At 44.9% G+C, this 23,266-nt stretch overlaps 2 protein-coding genes across 7 annotated transcripts; one reads left to right on the forward strand and one right to left on the reverse strand.

Annotated features, from left to right (window-relative positions):
• Positions 1-301: 301 nt before the first annotated feature.
• On the reverse strand, positions 302-5,573 carry LOC136428471 (adrenodoxin-like). 2 transcript variants are annotated; one of them, XM_066418029.1, is made up of 4 exons: positions 5,359-5,573; positions 3,501-3,613; positions 2,951-3,080; positions 302-2,260 (listed from the first exon to the last, which is right to left on the reverse strand). In XM_066418029.1, the coding sequence occupies exons 1-4, from the start codon at positions 5,526-5,528 to the stop codon at positions 2,167-2,169; spliced, it is 507 nt and encodes a 168-aa protein (XP_066274126.1). In that variant the 5' UTR covers positions 5,529-5,573; the 3' UTR covers positions 302-2,166. The 2 variants fall into 2 exon arrangements, with proteins under 2 accessions (XP_066274126.1, XP_066274118.1); XM_066418021.1 differs by lacking the exon at positions 3,501-3,613 and adding an exon at positions 4,206-4,318 and having other exon boundaries at positions 5,359-5,567.
• A 445-nt stretch (positions 5,574-6,018) lies between these two features.
• On the forward strand, positions 6,019-14,812 carry LOC136428454 (radial spoke head protein 3 homolog). 5 transcript variants are annotated; one of them, XM_066417990.1, is made up of 9 exons: positions 6,019-6,337; positions 7,241-7,325; positions 8,289-8,576; positions 10,151-10,354; positions 10,671-10,833; positions 11,167-11,253; positions 11,818-11,831; positions 11,946-12,095; positions 13,583-14,812. In XM_066417990.1, the coding sequence occupies exons 1-9, from the start codon at positions 6,222-6,224 to the stop codon at positions 13,712-13,714; spliced, it is 1,239 nt and encodes a 412-aa protein (XP_066274087.1). In that variant the 5' UTR covers positions 6,019-6,221; the 3' UTR covers positions 13,715-14,812. The 5 variants fall into 5 exon arrangements, with proteins under 5 accessions (XP_066274087.1, XP_066274080.1, XP_066274096.1 ...); XM_066417983.1 differs by lacking the exon at positions 11,818-11,831 and adding an exon at positions 9,920-9,940 and having other exon boundaries at positions 6,021-6,337; positions 10,172-10,354; positions 11,932-12,095; XM_066417999.1 differs by lacking the exon at positions 11,818-11,831 and adding an exon at positions 12,756-12,797 and having other exon boundaries at positions 6,021-6,337; positions 11,932-12,095; positions 13,583-13,696.
• The last annotated feature ends 8,454 nt before the right edge of the window (positions 14,813-23,266 follow it).

Here is a 23,266-nt window from a genome sequence, read left to right on the forward strand (position 1 = left end):
ACAGGCAAAAACAGAACTAAGTCATGGATGCAATCCTGAATTTAGCTGATTATAATTCTTTTCATCCGAAACATTTTGGACGACGTTTTTGACGACGCCAAGTGCGAAACAACTTCCTAAAAAAGTTTTACATAACTTTGTGCTCGTACTGCTCAGCAGCGGCCTCTTTCAATTAAGGTCGGTACTGCAGCCACCCTTCCCAGTTATATGAACTGCTGAATTGTTCTTTCAATCGTTGGCGTGGCAAATAAAGTTAAACTTTCAACTGTAGGTCTAAATTAACAGAACAAACATACATATCTTTATTTTTGTAAATATAAGAGTACTTTATTTCACGATCACTGGTTAAATTCTACTTCATACATTCATTAATTTAAACCACATGTCAAATATATATATACTACAATAACGACATATAGCATACATATACATGTAGATACTAGTCCTGTCTGCTACATCAAAACCCTGATTTTACATTACATTTTACTTTTAAAAACAAATATCTTGTTGAAATGAAACATAACTCAATATTTCCATTGCTTCACGAGCTAAACTACAGATAATGAATAAAGTAAAGACCAGTGGAGCACTATGGAGGTACATGGTCTCTTGAATAGTTTCATCAGGTTGGCAAGTCACTGAATAAAATACTCCTGTAAACAACCAAGTGTTTGTAACCGTCTGTCACCTTCCTCATGGCAATTCTGACTGGTTCTTTTTGCACTGTGGCACAGGTGTTGCTGCTTACTGATGCGGTCCCAAACGTATCTACATGCATGTATATGTAGAGATAGTTTCTAGTGTTTACAGAGTTTATGACACGACCCCATCTGTAAACAGAGACACCTGTGCTGCAGTGCAAAGTGAACCTGTCAGAATTGCCCTGGGGAAGGTGACAGATGGTCACCGAAACGTTGGTTGAATAAAACACTTGGTTGTGTACAAAGACTTGTATTCAGTCTATGGCCTGTATATAATCACATCTGGCACTGCATTATGGGGTTTAAAACAATGGTCCACCCCACATTTACTGGATGGCAGTAGGCATAAGTAAGTAACTGGTTACTGGCATGTTTTTTCCAGTCTGTGAAATCGTAACAATTTAAAACAAGCCCAAAGTCTCCAAAACACATAGCTACAGATATTAATTATGTGTCACATTATTGGTTTAACATGCTAGTATGTGGAACTGCTAGAAATGCATTGAGTACATAAATGGTAGGGAATATTGCAAGTACAACAGAAAATAACATATTCTGGGTTCTTTGACTGTAAAATTGATGATTTTATTCATCTTGCCAGCTGAGATTCACAGAAATCCAATAGTCACATATTACACAACTGGTTTTTAAAAACAATGATATTTTTTACATGGGATTTCAAGCTAGAACTAGCAAAACCTTTTCCCTGATTCGTGTTGTATTAACAACTTCACATTCCACGGTTAGCCTGTTACATCGATGCCTCATATTGATGTGATCACAATCTCTACATCTCACCCAGCAGAACTCACCGATCTTTTAACTTTGACTTTCATCATCTAATGTAAAAAGTCTTGTCTGCCCAAAAAGTCTTGCTTAATTGGTAAGATGCCAAGAATGGACTGACAAATTGACTCCTTCTGCAGTTTTCTTTCTGTATTTAGCAGACATTGACTAATTCCAAAGGGTTCAAGTAATGCACTATTTTGCCTCCACCCCCTAGTAAATGTCATGAACCTACAAAGTATGGAAACAACTATCAAACAATATGCAATAAACAAAAAGGGACCCCTTCATCTAAATACGATGCTTACATTGTCAGAACTAAATCACCTACATAGAATATCTCCGATACCCAGTTGGAGATGACTGAAAAGTCATAATGCCAAACAGGACTCCTCATGAGAGTGGTGGCTGCATCTTACAAAGTTGTGCCGTATGGATAACAACAAACATACAATATATAAATCGTACCATGAACAAAAAGGGAGTATCATTACATTGTTAAAGCTAAAATCCCCTACAGAGCATATATCTATTACTGAGTTGGAGTTCACTGAAAAGTCATTGCCAGAAGGAGATAATGACGGAGAAGAATCCTTGAGAGTCGTGGTCGCATCTTTAAGAAGGCTGCCCCCTTGAAGACGTCACACATCCTTAAAGACGTCACACGTCCTTGAACATGTCACACGTCCCGTGCGTCCGCCACACCTTCCGGCACCTTCACCGTCAGCCCGTCCAACGCCTTCGTCACGCACACCTGGCAGCCGAGCCGGGAACTGCAGGGGAGGCACGGCATTACACAAGGTCAGGAAAAGGTAGAAACTTAGCAGGGATCTCCCTAAAGAATGGAACAGTGGCACTCCTCCATCCTGTTCTAATCCCAGCTCCATCCTGTTGATTTTCAAAGTTAGGGTATTTCTTCCACTATTTCCCCAGCAAAGCCTGTAATTTTGCTCAAAACTGGAAATTTCAAATGTAAAGGCAAGCTGAATTTGCAGGAAATGACTCCATTTCTATCTGAAAAAGGCAAAATGCAACAGCCCCTCTCCTTTTGAGGGGTGTGCCAGCCTACTGACCCCCCCCCCCTCGCTACATGTATCCTGTGCCTGGCACCCTCCCCCCCATCCTGCTCTATATTTCTGGGGAGATCCCTGACTTAGTCAGTTTTGCCTCCATCCATGGCCATGCTGCATGTACAGTATCTCCACCTTATCTAGTCCCTATCTTACCTTGTACTGTGATAGGAGGACCCCTTACAGACTACACGAAGGATCCGTTTATGAAGGTTAGACACGAAGGATCACACAAGGCTGTCTTGTCTTCACTATGAAATATGGACACTTTCAACAGGACAGCTCCCACCTGGTCTGATAGGCCTGAAGTTTAACTGATTTTAGAGCTCACCATTTTCCATAAGTTAACAAACAAACAAACAAACAAACAAACAAACAAACACACAAACGTACGTGTCGGTGAGTTCGAAGGCCAGGTCCAGCATGTCCAGTTCCTCGTCTGTTGGCTCCTCCAGCTGGTCGTAAATCTGCTGCTCGAAGATCAGGTGGCAGGTGGAGCAGGCCAGCGTCCCCTCACACGCACCTGCACAGGGGAGACAACACACCTGTTAGGGCTGCAAGCAGGTGAGACAAACACACCTGTAACTACAGGCAGGTCAGACAAACACAAACAACAGTTTCAAGTCTTTTTCCATCATTTTCAGCAATTGACAGTTAAAGCATCAAAGGCTTCAGTTATGAGATGGCTTTTTGTCATGTAAAAATATGTCGAGAAGTGTTACTCTGGTAAAACTGTTACTAAATACTATATTAGTTGAAACAGTAGTAAAACCTACTATAAGACCTAAGCCTTTAATAGCTTGGCCTTTAGCGAAGCATTAGCGTTCTTTTATCACTGCACAACAGGCAAGGCTCACCAAAGCGATCAGTAGCCTTTAATATAACCCAGCAAAGCTTAAGTTCTTTCAGCACTGCAGAAGCCTTACTTAAGTTTCGGGCTTACCGAAGCCATCAATGTCCAGGTCGTTTTCTATGGCAATATCCAGGAGGTTTTCCCCCACCTTGGAGCGGACCGGCACCCTGCTGCCGTCACGCATGACGAAATTCACCGTCACCCTAGTGGTGATGTCAGAACATTAGTGACTACTTAACTTACTGTCTGATCTACTACTTAGCATCTGTAGTGAGATGTACACTAGTACCGTACTAGTAGCCTGGTGCCTCCTCATTAGTAACCACTGGCTCAATCTGTTCGCTTGCTAACCAGTATTGAGAGATTGAGCCAGTGCTAGTACTAGCCTGGTGCCATCCTCAGTTAGAGTAGTAACTAGTAACAGCTGAATCTTGCATGGAGAGACTGAGCCAGTGGTTACTATGGAGGATGGCAGGTCAGCCAGGCCACACCAGTACTGTAGCTGTACATGCCACTACAAAACCACAAGGAAGGGGGGTGGTGCCATCTGCACCTGTACTTTTTATTGGTACTAACTTTTCACCTAGAAGAATAAAGCAAAATCTCATGTGTAAGTTCTGCAGATACATGAGTTGAGAACAATCAATTTTTTCAAGTTTTGAAAGAAACATTCTAATCTTCCCAGGAAGGTTCACAATTTCATGGGAATAAAAACAACCTTTGGGAAACGTCCTAAATTGATACCCCGAAGGCTGACGCCCCTTTCCTTGCCTCTGCGTAATCTCTTAATCTTACCAAAACCGTCTATATCCAAGTCATTTTCTATCGCAATGTCCAGTAGGTTCTCTCCCTCCTTAGACTGGACTGTGACTGTCTGGCCGTCCCCCATGCTGTAGTGTACTGTAACCCTGCAGGGGGAGGGGGGTGAGGAGTGGTATATGTTAGACACTATTAGTATATATAATAGACTGGACTGTGACTGCCCCCCATGCTGTAATGTACTGTGACCCTGCATGGGGGGGTGGGGAGTGGTATATGTTAGACACTATATATAATAGACAGGACTGTGACTGTCCGCCATGCTGTAGTGTACTGTGACCCTGCAAGGGGGAGGGGGGTGGACATGTTAGACTGCACTGTGACTGTCTGGCCATCCGCCATGCTGTAGTGTACTGTAACCCTGCAGGGGGAGGGGGGTGGGGAGTGGTATATGTTAGACACTATATATAATAGACAGGACTGTGGCTGTCCGCCATGCTGTAGTGTACTGTAACCCTGCAAGGGGAGGGGGGTGGACATGTTAGACTGCACTGTGACTGTCTGGCCATCCGCCATGTTGTAGTGTACTGTAACCCTGTTATATGGAGCAAAGAGCAAAGGATTTGAAGAGACAACAACTTCAACCGGAACGATATGACAGGTGTATGGGAAGTGAGAGGGCATCATCAGGTGTACATCAGTAACAAACACAGTTGTGTGCTGAACAACATAAAGTTTTCCTGGTTTGACAACTGAACATGTCAGTTACACTTGTTTAACTTTAAGACAATCCATGACATGTGTAAAGACGGTAAACTCTTTATCATTGCATATTTCATCAGATAACATTTGGTCCCACCACGGGCTTTATAGGGAAAAGTGATGTTGGTTAGATTCATCTTAACAAAAGAAAGAGAGATTTCACCAAGTTACATGATTTACGTATATTGCGTAACGACCTAAATATTTGAGTCCCTACAACAAGACTGGCTACGCGAGTAAAGTTTGACCACCAAAGATATCATTCCAAGAGGAAAATGGTACTCTTCCGGCGGACTGACTCTCCTGGCCAATCATTTACCCCCTATTTTCCCGAACTCTACTATCTCTAACCCCTCAAAATGATGAAGGCCCAGTGGAGGCGCTAAAACTCCCCGCCCGCGCGCCGGCCGAACGGCCGCTGACCTACTTGGCTTTCTCGGCCCGAGGTGTGGGCTGGCTGAAGTGTCTGGCTGTTGTCGATAAGCTGTGGTTGTGAGGACGACATAAGGAGATGGGCGCGGCCCGGGAGACTCTGCTCAAGTGACGAAAACCGGAGAGAAGTCGCACAGTCGCTGGGAACAGAGCTGACGCCGCCATTTTGTCTTGTAGGATGATGACCTCGCCGGGTAGACTCAACTTTGACCTCATTTTAACTACTCGATTTATTCATGATCATTCATTCTTTGACCTTTTCAGTCACACTATAAAGTTTGAGCAGAATTAACATGTTTTGTTGATAATCAAACTATTCTAGATAAAAGGAAATTTTGATGAACTAAAACATCAGTTTGCTCAAGTGAAGTCCCGTAAAGTCTCGCGAGATGAATGACGGTGAAATCCGACCTCCTGTTGCCCCTGGTGATGGCTTCTAATATTTACGCCTCAGCACGCAGCCTGTAATCCTTACGCACATAAAATAGTACCAGTTAGGTGGGCAAAACGACAAATTAAATCAACGTTAGTACTTGTGAATTACTTTAATGAAACGATTCGAATTTTAGATCCCCATTTATGCTTATTTGTCACATTTTATTGCAAAAATTGAAACATTCTTGTCCTTTCTAGGCGGATGGGTACACCCTTCACTCCCAAGTGATCCTTCTAAACATCTCTTGTTTCCGTCTGTTGTTTCCACGCACAGTCCGGGTGAAAGGGTCGTCAAGTCGTAACAGGGAAATTAGCCAAGATTTCCACAGACTTTTCCTCAGATTCCAACACCTACCGTCTTAGGACCGACTCAAGACGTCTTGAAGCTTCCGTTTTGAGGACTGACAGAGAAAGAACGCAGACATGACGACGGTTTTACCGCAGAAGCAGGAGCAACATGGCGGCGGGACTTACACCTTCTCCTCTCGGCCACGGGCGGTGCAACAGCGGAAAAAGTACCGGGACGCCGGCCAGGGGCAGTAAGTCTACACGCCTGTACATTCAGCACAGTCTTCTCGTGCTTTATACGGAGTTTAACATGTCTGTGTGTTTTCTGTCAGTTCACACGAGGTTCTATGATTTCAAACCGTTTCCATAGTTCCATGTTCTATGGAGGTGTGTCGTTCGGTTTGTGAGAGGCACAGATTTACAGCATCCTCGAGTCCAGGTCCAGAAGGGAGAAAATATTGTGGAAAGAATAATCAATGAAATCCATATAAAGAAATATCAGACATTTAACTATGGAGGCAGATTTTAAATCTACATTTTGGAGGGAAAAAAAACTCATAATAATGATATTTTTTTACATTCAACAAGTGCTTCTCAACCTTTTCGTGTTCATTATCATGATATTCATATATTGATGAAGGGAGTGTTAAAACGTGATAAGAGAATGGAGTTGCACTATGCTTTTAGTTATCTAAGAAGTTCTCATCATGTAATATCTAAGAAGTCCTAATATAGAGTTGAAAATGGGGAATTTTGTCATAGTAAACAAGACTCTACTCAAACATCACACCCAAACAATATTAGTGAAAGTATCCAGAACTGGACAGAAAACACGAAAGAAATTATGATTTTTTTTTCAGTAAATCACACAATGTTTATACTGAGTATGGTGATTCGATACTATTTCCTTCATCAATCTAGTTTTAACACAGCTTCAATAAACTTTCACCTTATATAGTTTAGAAAAAGTCCCCTAATAGTAATATGTAGATGTTATGAATATAATTGACAGTATTTAAGGCATTCTGTGATTGCCCACAAAAGTATTGTAAATAAAAAAAGGCCAAAACTGTATGGATACTTCCTCATAGAAGAACCCGCTCTGCCTATTTCAGATCTGGGCAACATTAACATAGAGAATCTTTATTTCCCAGGGACGCCACATCGCTCTACGGTAACATTATGTACGACAGAAGAATCGTCCGAGGCAATACGTATGCACAGCACACCCTTCCCGCGGTAAGTACATATAAGTACCAGGCAATACGTAACGCATGTATAACGCTCCCTCCAGGCTATACATAGGCACAACACACCCAGCTGTAACTGTAAGTAATCCGCTGGGAACCTCCAACTCAGCCTGACTTCATTCATGTTTGATGATGCCTGAGTGGATTTCCCAGGGTTAACCGAGGTCACTAAGTGTTTTTGGAGCCCAAGGCTATCCACTGAGTGCAAGTTTCTGCATTTTAATGTCTGTCTCTGGAAGTTCATCAATAATTGAAAAAAGTTCAGTCCAGATCTAGAACTTTCTTTCCCTACAGCTGAAATTGAAAGCTGTTTTACACATCTTAGAGAATGAAAGATTTCTATTTGTGTGATCTCAAAGATACGGCAATTATTACTGACATTTTCTCAATACCTTTTCAATATGGTTCTTGCATTTAACAATAAAAACGTTTTTGTGTTTGTCTTGAAGTGAAGATATGCATTCTCACCAGCAGTAGTTTCAGAATGATGATGAAGATCGGTGCCTTGTTGTTAAAACAACATGTAGACGGCCATGACAGTTACTGGTGAAGATGCTACACATGTTTTCCTGGATGTAATTACCAGGAAAACAGGGTATCCCCTGCAAAACAAGTTCTTTCTTACTGTAGGGCGTCCAAAAGACGCCCTGACTCCCTGCTAGCTAATAGACAGTTTTTGACTGCTAGCTAATAGCCAGTTTTTGACTGCTAGCTAATAGACAGTTTTTGACTGCTAGCTAATAGACAGTTTTTGTCTGCTAGCTAATAGACAGTTTTTGACTGCTAGCTAATAGACAGTTTTTGACTGCTAGCTAATAGCCAGTTTTTGACTGCTAGCTAATAGCCAGTTTTTGACTGCTAGCTAATAGACAGTTTTTGACTGCTAGCTAATAGACAGTTTTTGACTGCTAGCTAATAGACAGATTTTGACTGAAACCTTGTCGCTCCCCAGTCGGCCCAGCCGGACCCCATTGACATCCAGCGCCAGCAGGAGGCCCGGAGAAGAGCCATCGCGCGGAAGCGAGCGAAGGAGCAGCTCCGGCCGCGTTCTCCGGAGGCGGTGGAGGGGCGGAAACACATCGACGTGCAGACAGAGCTGTACCTGGAGGAGCTGACAGACCGCGTCGAGGAGGCCGACGTGGAGACTCAGACCGACACCTTCCTCGACAGACCCCCCTCCCCACTCTTCATCCCCGCCAAGACTGGCAAGGACGTCGCCACACAGATATATGAAGGAGATGTAAGTAACACTGCAGTAACTAACAGTAACACTACAGTAACACAGATATATGAAGGAGATGTAAGTAACACTACAGTAATGCTACTACAGTAACACTACAGTAACTCGGCACAATAACAGTAACACAGATATATGAAGGAGGTCCTTGTGGGTTAGGGTTCGAGTTTGTGATGTGTTAGAGTCAGGTTTTAATGTGATTTATTACTCCGGGAAGGAGGAATACCTCCTTCTGGGAGTATTGGGAATGCATTTGTTTGCGCGTTCGCAGCTATAACTCACGATCCCGTTGTCGCATTGGTGTGTAACTTGGCATATCGTTTGCCTGGTTCGGCGTGGTGATGCACAATAGCTTTGTTACACCATAACTACTTTAAACGTCAATCCAATATCGTAATTGCACCCCTATAATTAATGCTATGTCCCACAACCCTGCCATAGGGACCATGTTATAATCCGTCATGCATGACTGGAATACTTCAGGCAGATACGGGGTATAAATCTTCCTTACTTGCTGAGATCGTGAAGTCACTGTTACATTGAAATATAGACAACGTGCATCACCACACGCAACCTAGCAAACGATATACCAAGTAACATACCAATGCGGCAACGGGAATTGTGAGTTTTAGCTGCGAACATGTGCACAGTGACCTCCAGTCTGTGTATTAAGTATGCCGTGTCCACTCGAAACTCGCATACAGTATGTGCGCACGGGACGGACGATGCACTTTTACGCACAGTGTGAAAATGGCAAATCTCTGGACTTTTAAACTTACCACACTTGTAGTTTATAATACGGAGGCTGTGACAATGTAAAAAGCTTACGCAGGGGATGAAAGATTGTTGAGAAATATCTCTCAGAAAAGTGCGCGCGCCAGTGTCACTTCCGGGTGGTTAGATCTGGTGACCTTTGACCTTCGAGCTTCGTGAAATGTTACGATAATATAAATTAGCCTTTTTTATTTCAAATAGCTTGATAGCTATAGATCAGACCGGCCTGCAATACTTGTGGAAAGAGGATTTACTGCATATTTGTGATTTCTGATACATCTTAGTTGTAAGGCTGAATGGTTCGTTGATAAAGGGGCCATCTAGATCTAACTTTGTGACTTTTCCCGGAATTTCTGGATCCCATCTGTGCCATGCTGTAAAAACATACTTTTCAGCAGGTTGACCACTCCTGTATTGAAAGAAAAAGATAAACAAAAACTTAGTATTTCTTTACTTGCTCTAAAACACTACTTGGACTGTGCAGAGATGCAATTTGTGTGGGTCAATACTTGTACATACTATAAATACTTCACGGAGAATTGTGTCCTACGGACTCTTGTTTGTTGTTGTAGCTGTTTGACTTTGACATGGAGGTGAAGCCGATCCTGGAGGTGCTTGTGGGTTAGGGTTCGAGTGTGCGATGTGTAATGTGTTATGTTTGTGAAGTGTAACCTGTTATGTTTATTTCCCAGCTGTTTGACTTTGACATCGAGGTGAAGCCGATCCTGGAGGTGCTCGTGGGTTAGGGTTAGAGTTTGTGATGTTTTAGAGTCAGGTTTTAATGTGTTATGTTTGTTTCCCAGCTGTTTGACTTTGACATCGAGGTGAAGCCGATCCTGGAGGTGCTCGTGGGGAAGACGATCGAGCAGGCCCTGCTGGAGGTGATGGAGGAGGAGGAACTGGAGAACCTGCGGGCGCAGCAGCGGGAGTTCGAGGAGCTCCGCAACGCCGAGCTGGTGGAGACGCAGCGCCTGGAGGAGCAGGAGAGGCGGCACCGCGAGGAGAAGGTGGGAGAACTGTCGCTTACTCACTCACTCATTCACAAGAACTGTCATTTACGCACTCATTCACTCACCACCAGATGAGAGAACTATTGTTTACTCAGTCACTCACTCATTCCTTCATTCATTCACTCGTTTAGTAATTCATTCACTCGTTTAGTCATTCGTTCACTCATTGTGAGAAGGTGGAAGCTCGGGCTATGATTTATTCACACATTCCTTCGTGCACCTATTGTGCCCCGCATCGTATGAAGCAGCAGCGGGAAGTGTTGTTTGTTTGTTTGTTTGTTTGTTTATTTAATTGTTGTATTGTGATCCCCAGGAGCGGCGTATGAAGCAGCAGCGGGAGGTTTTGCGGAAGGAAAAGGAGACGGCAGAGAAGATTGCGGCGCGCGCCTTCGCGCAGAGCTACCTGGCAGACCTCATCCCCTCCGTGTTCGGAACCCTCGCCGACAACGGATACTTCTTCGACCCCGTGGAGAGAGGTACGCAGGGTCTCCTTTACAAGCTTGTTCGGTCTAACAGATAATTACAAAAGGCTGTTTAAATAACCAAAAAAATTATGAAATACCTCGTGATATAATTTCAGTACCACGGACAGCTCGGTAGAGTCAGACTTTGTAGAAAAGTAAAACATGCTGGTGTTTTGAATGAGGCCAAGCTGTTATAATACTGTGTTGCTGATGGTTCTGGACAAATCGCAAAGCTTGCTGCTGACAGAAAGAACTGGAATCTTACAGTGGCCTGCGTAGCAGCCGACCAATGATGATGAATGATGCTGATGCTGATGGCTCTAACGTTTCTCTCGTTTGTTCCAGATGTTGAATCAGGTTTCATGCCGTGGTTGATGGAGACGGTAGAGAAGGCCATCGACAAGTCTGTGATGGGCAGGACCATGGTGGACGGTAAGTAGCCTTTTTCTTACAATGTTACTGCATGTAATGTGCTGCAAGCTGACAACCTGTCTGTCAATCCTCGCAGGACAGCTGGTTAAAATTGCTCCTTACACAAAATACATCTAGCTATTCATGGGTTATGGTACGGGCATGCAGTTTATTTTTTATTTCAATTTTTCCTTACAAAGCATGAATGTCATTCTTAAGTTTAAACGGTCTTGTTTCTTATCCAGTTCTGATTTGGGAGGTTGTAGCCCAGAATGGAGTGTTGTAATTTTGTTGTTACAGTTCTGATTCGGGAGGTTGTAGCCCAGAGAATGGAGTGTTGTAATTTTGTTGTTACAGTTCTGATTCGGGAGGTTGTAGCCCAGAGAATGTAGTGTTGTAATTTTGTTGTTACTGTTCTGATTCGGGAGGTTGTAGCGCAGAGAATGGAGTGTTTTAATTTTGTTGTTACAGTTCTGATTCGGGAGGTTGTAGCGCAGAGAATGTAGTGTTGTAATTTTGTTGTTACAGTTCTGATTCGGGAGGTTGTAGCCCAGAGAATGGAGTGTTGTAATTTTGTTGTTACAGTTCTGATCCGGGAGGTTGTAGCCCAGAGAATGGAGTGTTGTAATTTTGTTGTTACAGTTCTGATTCGGGAGGTTGTAGCCCAGAGAATGGAGTGTTGTAATTTTGTTGTTACAGTTCTGATTCGGGAGGTTGTAGCCCAGAGAATGGAGTCGTTCGAGGCCCTTCAGCGCTCGATCCAGGAGATGTCAGGCGGCGCGGCCCCGACCGTCTCACAGACCGTGGTGGAAGCCCCGGCTTTCATCGCAGAAGCTGCTATACCCGAGGTGACACCGGCTGAGGTATGGAGATAAACTCTGAATGTTTCATGATGTCTAAACGGTTACTGTATACGTACTTACAGATGGTTGTGCTGTTTGAAGTTTACATTCAACTGCCTTAAGTGTAAATTTTTTAGGGCAAGGAACAGTTTTTAAAAACAGTGCTGAAATGCTTCCTGTTGCCCAGACGTGTGGGTAAGGAGAGTTCTGCTGTGTGAAGTGGACCTGTAGAACTATGTCAGTGTTTACTGAGTAACCAGACATCCTGACAGCTATAATTAGTGTTGTAAGTTGTGATCTTGTGGGACTAGAACAGTACACATGCCTTTAGATTTTTTTATTTTCTTAAGGCAAGAAAGAGTTTTTGCAAACAGTGGGGAAAGAGTTAAAACTGATGAAGACAAGGTAGTTACATGTAAATGTTGCGTATGGCTGGGAAAGTCTGCTTTGCCCTGCTAGACTGAACCACCATCTACACACTGTCATGCTGCAACTTTTGCTATCGCTGAAGATATGTCAACAAATGTCAAGCTGTACATTTCCAAGCAAGTTCTTGCTCTAATTGCAGAAAGCTCCTTTCTTTGCCGTCTATCTCGCTGCAATTCTCCTGCATGAAATATTCTGCTATCTTGATTTTGCGTTTCTCTGCTCATGGCTGGTTTGTGCAATGTACCCCCCCAGGCGGCTGCAGGGATCACTGGCGCCCCCTAGTAATATTGCTGGGTACTTCACCTCCCATATTTTGGTTGTAGATGTTAAGTTGGTCACGGTGGCAGACTAACGCATATCTAACACTAACAGTCCCATGCATGGTTAAATCTGTACATCTTTCTTTAAGATGCACGTTTTGGCATGTTTAGTTATTTGTTTATTTATTCATTTAGTTAATTAACGCATGTTTATTTAGAAATTGATTGATCTTTATTTCATTTCACCCTAACATTAATGCATAGAAATCATTTTATTAGAAGTTCAGATTAGAGTTATTGTGCATTCTTAGATTTAAACCAAATAACAATCAAATGTTTCAATTCTATTTTTCAATTTCCGAAAAGATTTGCCATTCTGCAAACACTTGTTTGATATTTTTCCCACCTTTGATGTAACCTTTTTGAAGTCCAAGTTCAAACAAAGCTGATGAAGTTGTTTTTATAAGGTTCAAATTGTCCTCATCAGCTCAGAGTGCATTACTAGTTGATATTGTAACTGTGGAGCTGTCACATTGTGCATACATCATGTCCACATGACTGAGTTCCTTATGGATTTTTAGTTTGATCAGCAATTTTAAAATGCATCCATAGATACTAGAGTCATAGAATCTTCCATATCAATCCGTGTACAAAATTACTTATAAGCAAGTTATGTCCTATCATAAAAAATCACTATGGAATCCAGACAGACTTGATATGCGCAGAATTGTGACAGCCCACACAAAGGGTTATTTGGTTTACTGTTACTAAGTGTTGTTTTTGTTTATTGTTACTAATTGTTGTTGTTTTTCTGTTCAGGCCCCCCCTGCAGAAGAAGCCCCCCCTACAGAAGGGGAGGGGGAGGGTGAGCAGGCTGAGGAGCCGGAGGGGGGTGAGGACGAGGGAGAACAAGCCGAAGAGGGGGGTGACGACGCCCCCGGGGAGGCATAGATAAAACTGTATTCTCTTTAAATTCTCAGTCTCACAAACTCTGGTTTCTGTGTAAAGTACAGTGAAAAAATATCAAAATAACCTACCTGTATATGGGACTGAAGTTTCCTTGTTAAGGACAAAGACAAAATCTGAAAGTAACCCACCTCCTCATGTGACTGAAATGTAGTTAAAACAGAGCTCAGTATTCTCACTGTTACAAACTCCAGAGAAAATATGAAAATAACCCACCTACATCTGACTGAAGTGTACAAAGTTATGTTGCCATAAAACTGCCCAAAGATGAGAGTCACCTGTAGAACTGAGCTGAAGGCAGGACCGACACGGTCTGCAATACAACAAAATGTCAGCCTCAGAATTCTGCCGTCAAACAAGAATTCTCTCCACCCGTTTCAAAGGAACCGCTGTGCCACAAACTGGGATAGTCAAGAAATCCTCTAAAGCTGTTTTAAAAACACCCGATGGTCCCATGTGTGTATTCTGTATGCACTGGCTATGTTGTTGTTTTCATTTTCATGGAGATGTTTATATTTGTATGTTATCAGGTAAATAATTCTCAAAAGAAGTATAAAAATGTAACACTGACCGTCAATGTGCCTGTTGTGGCCCTCCCTGTTCCCTAGCAACCAATGTTTACTTGGTAAATGCTGTTGCCATGGTAGCAAGATTTGTTTAAATCCGTACATTCCAGCTCCAATGACACAGATTTCTGTATTTTAAATGGCCTTTTTTTTTATTTAGATTTTTAAAATATACAGTATAGTTAACATTTGTATGTACCCATTTCAGAAGTTGATTCTAAACATGACAGCACCAGAGCTATTATCAAAGGATACACATTTAGTACAATTTGTACTTAATGTCAGGCCCTCTTATTTTGTTATATTGGTGGATTATACCATGGTAGACTGTTTCTGATGTAAAACCCTGTGAGAAAATGCTCTTATATTTGCTGCATTCCACAATGTAAATAATTGTGGGGTTATATACATGTCTTTACATGTAATACTTGTATGTAAGGAATTCTATAACAGTGTCACGTGTTGTATAGAAGATATGTTGTCAGTTGCACTGAATTAAAGATTTATAAACTTGGAACAGCGTTTAAAGACTTGTTACTTCGACCTGAGGGAGGAAAGTATTGGTTTGGAGTTTGTCTGTCTGTGTGTGTCTGTATGTATGTTTGTGTGTGTCTCTATGTATGTGTCACAGTGTCTGTGTGTCTGTATGTATGTGTGTGTGTGTCTCTATGTATGTGTCACAGTGTCTGTGTGTCTGTATGTATGTGTGTGTGTGTCTCTATGTATGTGTCACAGTGTCTGTGTGTCTGTATGTATGTGTGTGTGTGTCTCTATGTATGTGTCACAGTGTCTGTGTGTCTGTATGTATGTTTGTGTGTGTCTCTATGTATGTGTCACAGTGTCTGTGTGTCTGTATGTATGTGTGTGTGTGTCTCTATGTATGTGTCACAGTGTCTGTGTGTATGTATGTGTGTTTGTCTGTATGTGTGTGTGTATGTATGTGTGTGTGTGATATGTATCATATGTGCCTCATTACTCAGATACTGGCTGTAACGATACAACCCATGTATGTGTGCGCTTTGGTGGTTGTAGTTCTGATACAGGCCGCTAGGTGAAGTCTGCAAACAGGCCAGCCTAGCGCCAAAACCCGGCTGTACGCCCCATCTTTTGAGAGGAAGAATAGGTCCTATATGAGTCGAATGAGCAATCTGTATGTAACATACCCGGCCTGAACAGAGTCTCCAGTACCCCGTAAGCTGCACGAGCCGTTCCCATGCCCTGTACGCTGGGGTCAGAGCCGAAGTTCCCGGGTCGGACTGCAAGTTGCTCCGCGGCTCGTCTTCCAGCTGTCCGGCACCTCTGCACAGCGGGCCGCGACGGGCACTGGTATCATCAACTCGGACATAATCACACACAAAAACCTCGATTCGCGCCGAGTACATCCACAAATACCGCCCTCTGCGCCTAGTGCAAGCACAACCATACCTCCCTCTGCGCGTGCTATAGGATACATGTTTAACCACATACATTATGCATCTACAAGCAAATCATGAGGGAAGAACGGTAACGTGTGGGAACAAAAACACCCGTTTCCAAAATACGCTCAGCAAATCCTGGTCAAACCATCCCAGATGCCGCTTGGATAGATTCCAATATGTTCAACCAACTTTGCAGTCCTTTATTGGGACAAGCATTGATTTTACAGCACTCTTGCAGCCTTGTAAAATACGGTAGTTAATTGAATTATATCAACAGCAATATAACAAGATGATAGATCAACAATAATAACGTAACAATAGACTTTGGCTTCTTTGAGGACCATGCCATTATTCGTACTACTGGTTTTCAACAGCAAATATATGATCGATATAGTCGTGTCTGTGTCCTACAACATCCGGCTGTCTTGTGTCCGTCTGTACTACCGCGTACCGCAGTCCGCAAAATCGTCTCACAGCGCACGGGAACACGCGCTTTCCTGTATTTATCAATTACACATGTGTATCTTTGTAATTAGCCATTTCTGGACGCTTTGTGGGGAGATTTAGTCCCTGTAAAATCCTCTTTCCCGTGTCATCTCTTTCTGACCGTCATTATCCGCTGTGTCATCTCTATCTGACCGTCATTATCCGCTGTGCCATCTCTATCTCTTCCCCGTGATCCTCTGCAAGCGGCTTACGCTGAGCGTTTTGCGGTCCAAGTAAAAGGATCATCACGGAGAACACCGCACCAGCCGAACGGCCAATATTGGCCTATTGTTGTTGTACACGGCTCTTTTGGAGCGGTGAGAACTTTTCCTACCGCTCCATGTGCGAAGCGGGGAAGCAGCGAGCGTCCAACACAAAGGCGCTTTGAAGCGCGGACTGAAGAGCTGTCTGTTGTGTGTGTTCCCGTGCGCTCACCCGTGTAGCCCTACTAGCCTCCACCAGACCTTCCTACGGGGGTACTGGGCTAGCCTCTATCAGGCCTTCCTACGGGGGTACGGGTCTAGCCTCCACCAGGCCTTGTTACGGGGGTACGGATCTAGCCTCCCCCAGGCCTTCCTACGGGGGTACGGGTCTAGCCTCCCCCAGGCCTTCCTACGGGGGTACGGATCTAGCCTCCACCAGGCTTTCCTACGGGGGTACGGGTCTAGCCTCCCCCAGGCCTTCCTACGGGGGTACGGGTCTAGCCTCCCCCAGGCCTTCGTACGGGGGTACGGATCTAGCCTCCACCAGGCCTTCCTACGGGAGTACGGATCTAGCCTCCACTTGGCTTCCTACGGGGGTACGGATCTAGCCTCCACCAGGCCTTCCTACGGGAGTACGGATCTAGCCTCCACCAGGCCTTCCTACGGGGGTACAGATCTAGCCTCCACCAGGCCTTCCTACGGGGGTACAGATCTAGCCTCCACCTGACCTTCCTACGGGAGTACGGATCTAGCCTCCACCAGGCCTTCCTACGGGAGTACGGATCTAGCCTCCACCAGGCCTTCCTACGGGGGTACAGATCTAGCCTCCACCTGACCTTCCTACGGGAGTACGGATCTAGCCTCCACCAGGCCTTCCTACGGGGGCACGGATCTAGCCTCCCCCAGGCCTTCCTACGGGGGTACGGGTCTAGCCTCCACCAGGCCTTCCTATGGGGGTACGGATCTAGCCTCCACCAGGCCTTCCTACGGGGGCACGGATCTAGCCTCCACCAGGCCTTCCTCCGGGGGTACGGGTCTAGCCTCCACCAGGCCTTCCTATGGGGGTACGGATCTAGCCTCCACCAGGCCTTCCTACGGGGGCACGGATCTAGCTTCCACCAGGCCTTCCTACGGGGGCACGGATCTAGCCTCCACCAGGCCTTCCTACGGGGGCACGGATCTAGCCTCCACCAGGCCTCCAACGGGGGCACGGATCTAGCCTCCACCAGGCCTTCCTACGGGGGCACGGATCTAGCCTCCACCAGGCCTTCCTACGGGGGCACGGATCTAGCCTCCACCAGGCCTTCCTACGGGGGCACGGATCTAGCCTCCACCAGGCCTTCCTACGGGGGCACGGATCTAGCCTCCACCAGGCCTTCCTACGGGGGCACGGATCTAGCCTCCACTAGGCCTTCTGACGGGGGTACGGGTCTAGCCTCACCTGGCCTTCCTACGGGGGTACGGATCTAGCCTCCCCCAGGCCTTCCTACGGGGGTACGGATCTAGCCTCCACCAGGCCTTCCTACGGGGGCACGGATCTAGCCTCCACTTGGCTTCCTACGGGGGCACGGATCTAGCCTCCACCAGGCCTTCCTACGGGGGCACGGATCTAGCCTCCACTTGGCTTCCTACGGGGGCACGGATCGTAGAAATCGGCAAAAAGTGGAATAATTGGGCAGGAGAGTCAGTCCGCGGGAAGGTTAGCATTGACTGCGACTGCGCGCCTGCTAATGAAACCCTGCGCCCTAGTGGTGGCCAAACTCCCCGCCAAACCAGTGCCTTACAGCGGGCGTAGTCAATCTGGTAGAGACTACCGCCCTACTAGTGGTTCTATCGCTCACTGTCAGTTCAGAGATATAAAAAAAACTCACAAAAAGCCGTCCGAAACAAGCCGGGCCTAACCACACCTGCAGGAGAGCAGCTTTCCCGGCGCTGCTATCTCCCACTGCAAACACGGAACGGCTGAACAATAGCCGGACCTAATCCTAATGATGAATCTCCCGGCTGCAAACGACAAATTGATGAAGTGTTTCTGGGCGGGATGGCGCTTTGATGACTGTAAACTGGGCTTTTATAGACCGCCGATAATTACTGTAAACCCTGTTATTATAGACCCGATACTTACTGTAAACCCGGTTATTATAGACCCGATAATACCCGGGAACAAAACCCTCACCTGCAGGGAAGTGGTTATTTCCCGCCCGAGAGCCGGACCACCATTCGTCACTGTCAGCGGCCGGAGCGTTTTCCCAGGGAAGACTTTCACTTTTAGCATAATAACTGTCGCTCTTATACGTCACTAACTTGCACTTTTATACGTTACTAATTTTGACGTTTATACGTTACTAACTTTCCCTTTAATAGTTTACTAAATTTCACTCTTATACGCTTGTAACTTTCCTTTTTTTGCGTTAGTAAATCTCAGATTTTCTGCGTTAATAAATTTCACTTTTTGTGTTAGTAACTTTCATTTTCATACGTTACTAACTTTTACTTTCTTATAGCTTACGTTGCTCACTTTCACTTTTATACTTCACTTTTATTTATCATACTTTACCGTTATGACTTTCGCTAGTTTCTTTTATACATTTTTATATTTCTCCATATCTCCATCCATACAGAACGGCAAATGCTCCTCCCAATAGGAGTCCCATTGTACTTTGACAGCGCGTTTGTCTGGTTGCTAAACTCGTTACAGCATGTTCCTCTGTACAATTTTGCCTCATAACGATATTAAACATGAATCTGGTTCCCGTCTCCATGGCAACGGCGCGCAAACTCATTCGTTCATTCTTCTTCCAACCTACGCTTAATTCGTGCATGCGCACAGAGGTTTTCGTGGGCTTAATTTCATTTCCCTCAGCACGTTCTCTGTCAAGTTCACGTCAAACAGTCAATGAAATCACGGCGCAACACATATGTAGAAAAGTCTGTGCGCATGCGCGTCAGGCTTACTGACGGACGGATCGTGATAACTTATTTACGCCATATTTACGGCTAATTGTAACTTATTTACGGCTCATGATAACTTCTTTACGCCTTATCTATTTACATATACGGCTAATTATAACGTATTCACTCCACGGTCGGTGTACATGTAACCTTAGTGAATGCATCGCAAGGTCCACGGGAAGGCGCATGTTGCACAACTTCTCACTCCTTTGTTCGCCTGTATGATTGCATTCGGCGCTGTCAGTCCGCGTACGCTCGGCGTCTGGAGTGAGTTGGTGAACATGAATGGTAGCTGCTGACTCGGGTCCAGAGATAGCGCGTGACGTCAGTGTTCGCTCCTGTGGAGGGGCGTGAGTGACAGCTACGCAGACGACAGTTCGCTCACAGCCACTAACGTTATAAGTTAGATTGTGTTGTACATGTTGGTGGACAGGGTTATAAGCTTGTACAATACCATGTACAACACAACCCTGTGCTTTTAGACTAAGAAATGGGCTTGTGATTTGTAATCTGAGAACCCGACCCTGGTGCGACTTGTTGGAGAGGCCTCCTATATTTACCATCTACACCTTCCTGGCATTGAACCTGGTCAGAAACAAATGCAAAGTAATAATCTTCCCCAAAACCCCAGTGAATTCGGCCAACAACTTGTTGGCCGAATTCACTGGGGTTTTGGGGAAGATCTGGCAAATGAAAAACATGTTCATGAGTTTCGAGGCAAGGCCCCATTTCCCTATGCAGGCCGGGAGCTCGTCCCCGAAGCGGCTTGTGGCGAGCGGGAGGTTTTGTCTTTCTCGGCTCGTTAGAAGTGAAAAGAACACCAGCTGGTGCGCACGCGCCGGTTCCCACAGCCGGGCGGGTATATATGCGGATCCTCACGCTAAACTCTCCACTGCACAACTAACACGGGCAGCGGAGGGTACATGCGCTTCCAGGCGGCCCGGACAGCCAACACTAATCCTAACCCACATAGCAAGGCGTATGTCGTACGAGCAGGTTACGGCAGCAAAATCAGGGATTCGCGAGTTCGTCGTGCAACAGTCCGCTGTCTTGTAGCGACAGTGGTGCTAGCAGGTCGGCGGTTTGTTGTGACAGCCTCGCCGGAAACCTTACGACGTGACGGCGTCTTAGCCCGTACGGAGGAAACGGTGACGCCCACCTTATAAGGACATTCTAACGTCTCAACTTTTCTCTAACGGTTTAAGAAACTTTTGCCGAAGCTGGGCATGCGCGGTGCCTCGGTACAGACTGTGTATGAGAAGACTGGTGTGATTCCCGCCGGTAAAAGTCACCAGCAGACACCACATACGGCAAGCAGGGCAAGCAGGTGGGCAGAGCTCGAGTTTTTTAATCAAATTCCTTTCAGCTAGGTTCTACTAATTGTTTTCAATATATACCACATTTGTGGAAGGATTGACATAACAGGTGACTATCAACTTTTCGAGATGTCAACCCAGACCAGACTGTAAGGTTTGATTCACTCACACCGGGAAGGACCCCTACTCTTTTCGATAAGTGTGGTGGGTTCTTTTTAAGGTACTCGTAGTGTGGATCTCATCAAACAAGTGACCTCCAGCTTTACGTCCCGTCCGAGACGACGTCTCTAACCAAAGCTATTTACTCATTTTCACCTGTGAGAAAATTAGTAGAGTTTTTTTTTTTGATGGGTACGTGACTGTTTAGATGATAAACGTTATCAGAATAAGAGATGCACAAATTACTGACACTGTTTCAGGTTGAATCATTTCTTTATTATTGCTTTAATTGTCGTGAGTTTTCAGGAATAGTTGGATTTGTGCGTTTGGTATGTAGCGTAGCGCTTGCTTGTTTGTCCTTTTGTTGTTTGTTTGCTTGTTTTATCGACTTTCCGGGTTGCTTAACAGGTATGTGTATACTACTAGTATATCGTTAAAACCTTAGTTAGGATTCTCCCAATAGAGGCAATAAAATTGTCCACAAATAGAACATCACCTGTAAATAACTGTAGAGCTAACTACGGTTCAAGTCAGTTTTCTATCTCAGGTATCATGCATTTGATCTTTCATACAATTCCACAGAACGACTGGAGACAAAAGTGTGTTCCTCAGTTTCACAAATTGATAAGTGCACTCTCTGAATTGGGGAAACCAACTGTTATATTCCAGATATAAAACGATAACGTAAAGCAGATACGTGGAAAGATAAAACCAATATATTGTAAATGTAAAATACAAATACATATAAAAGTTCGTAACATAGATACGCGTTGCAACAAACACCAGATAAGGATGTGTTCGTACATTTGCTCCGGGGTCTTTCTTTGACAGAGAAAAGGGGAACGAACAAACAAAAGCAGCGTCCCTTTAAACCCCTTCCCTGTAATTCTCCATGTTCGGCCGCAGAAAGCGGAGTTCCCGGGCGGGCATTGTGTTCTGAACCCGCACAGGTTCAACTGTACGCCACGATCACTTACTGGCTCCAACCGTCAAAGGGAAAACACCTACAATCATACAGACCACACCTACAATCATACAGACCACACCTACAATCACAGGGAACACACCTACAATCAGCGGGAACACACCTACAATCAGCGGCAAGGCCCTCTAATCCCAGCGGTCAAGGGTTCGAGCCCGGCCCCGGACGCCCTCCCGCCCGGAGCCCGTTGTCACGAGATGTCTTTGTCGTTCCTATTGTCTAGTCCGTACCAGACTGTCCGAGGCGCGGGGAATGGTAGAAACTGTCAAAATAGACTGAACAGGACGCCGGAGGAGCACGGTTTGCCTCCTTCAAGGGCCGGATAAATCTTATTTTGTTTGATTGATTGTTTGTGCGTTTATTTGTTATCTATCCTGTGGCTTATCATTCTCACTATTTTCATAGCAACCTACATACATGTACAATGTAGTGTGGAGTATGTTAGTGCTACGTATAGTCAGAGCTATACTATAGTAGTGTAGCATTCGGCGAAACGCGGTCCGCTATAGTTCCAGGCGCCCGAACTAGATGTGCACGGGCTTGTTATGATTCTGACGCAGCACTAAAACTCAGAACACACCCTGCCGTTCTATGGGCGGAGCGACCAGAATAACGGCGAGGTAGTGTTGTGGAATACGAACCGTGAACGTTTGTACGCCAATGGGAGGGATTTTGGATTTTTGCAAAGACTCAGCGTCATATGAAATTTAAAAAAGCTGGTCACAGCAAGAAGAAAAGTTATTGACGATCTGTCCCCTAACCGCTAAAATCACTACTAGTACGTTGAAGTATAATTCTAATCGCTCCGATTTAGCAAGGGAAAATACATTAACTATCTGTAGGTGGGAGGGGGGCACTTTTCCATACCTGCCTCTCTAGCATAGCTCTATTTGGAACACGTTCACTTCATGCGGTGACAATAGTTGGAAACGTTAAGGTTTGTTAACGCGCGGGAACACCTGTCTTTACGACAGGTGAGGAGGACGTGCAGGTGTGTGCCAGGTAGCTTAACAGGTAGAGCAAATTTAACGTCCCACCTGTGCAAGTGAGCCGTGTGTGTGCAGAACAAATGAGCTGGTGCCAAGTGTGATCATGGGGCTCCGGGGCCGGGTGTTTCTGGGCGGTTTGGTTAGAAAGGACTGTTGTTGTGTTTGGCGTGTTTTGCTTTAAAAATTAGGCTCTTATATCGCAACTTTTTACACACTTAAAACAAAAATTAAAAACCTTTCCCTGGTTGACCTCTCGGCACCATTCCTCGGGCCGCGAAGCTAGCTGATGTGTTCGTCGACACGTCTGACAGGTAAATCATCACGTAGGCTGCGCTCCAAGAATCGCGTATTTCCCGTATGAAATACCAAGCTGACCAGATAAGCGTCAAACCTTTATGCTCTATTAAAGATGAGATCACAATAGATCCACTTTAAAACCATCTTCAGATGTGAGGAATAGAATGTT

This window comes from Branchiostoma lanceolatum, chromosome 1, assembly GCF_035083965.1.
Source record: "Branchiostoma lanceolatum isolate klBraLanc5 chromosome 1, klBraLanc5.hap2, whole genome shotgun sequence".
Taxonomy (NCBI): domain Eukaryota; kingdom Metazoa; phylum Chordata; class Leptocardii; order Amphioxiformes; family Branchiostomatidae; genus Branchiostoma; species Branchiostoma lanceolatum.

Excerpts from the sequence above, each read along its gene's own strand:
- LOC136428454 (XM_066417990.1), top strand. The coding sequence starts at position 6,222 with ATGACGACGGTTTTACCGCAGAAGCAGGAGCAACATGGCGGCGGGACT. Across the intron at positions 10,355-10,670 it reads GGCGGCACCGCGAGGAGAAG|GAGCGGCGTATGAAGCAGCA; the intron begins GTGGGAGAACTG and ends TGTGATCCCCAG. Across the intron at positions 12,096-13,582 it reads CCGAGGTGACACCGGCTGAG|GCCCCCCCTGCAGAAGAAGC; the intron begins GTATGGAGATAA and ends TTTTCTGTTCAG.
- LOC136428471 (XM_066418029.1), bottom strand. The coding sequence starts at position 5,528 with ATGGCGGCGTCAGCTCTGTTCCCAGCGACTGTGCGACTTCTCTCCGGT. Across the intron at positions 3,614-5,358 it reads CCTCGGGCCGAGAAAGCCAA|GGTGACGGTGAATTTCGTCA; the intron begins GTAGGTCAGCGG and ends CATCACCACTAG. Across the intron at positions 3,081-3,500 it reads CCTGGACATTGATGGCTTCG|GTGCGTGTGAGGGGACGCTG; the intron begins GTAAGCCCGAAA and ends TCCCCTGTGCAG.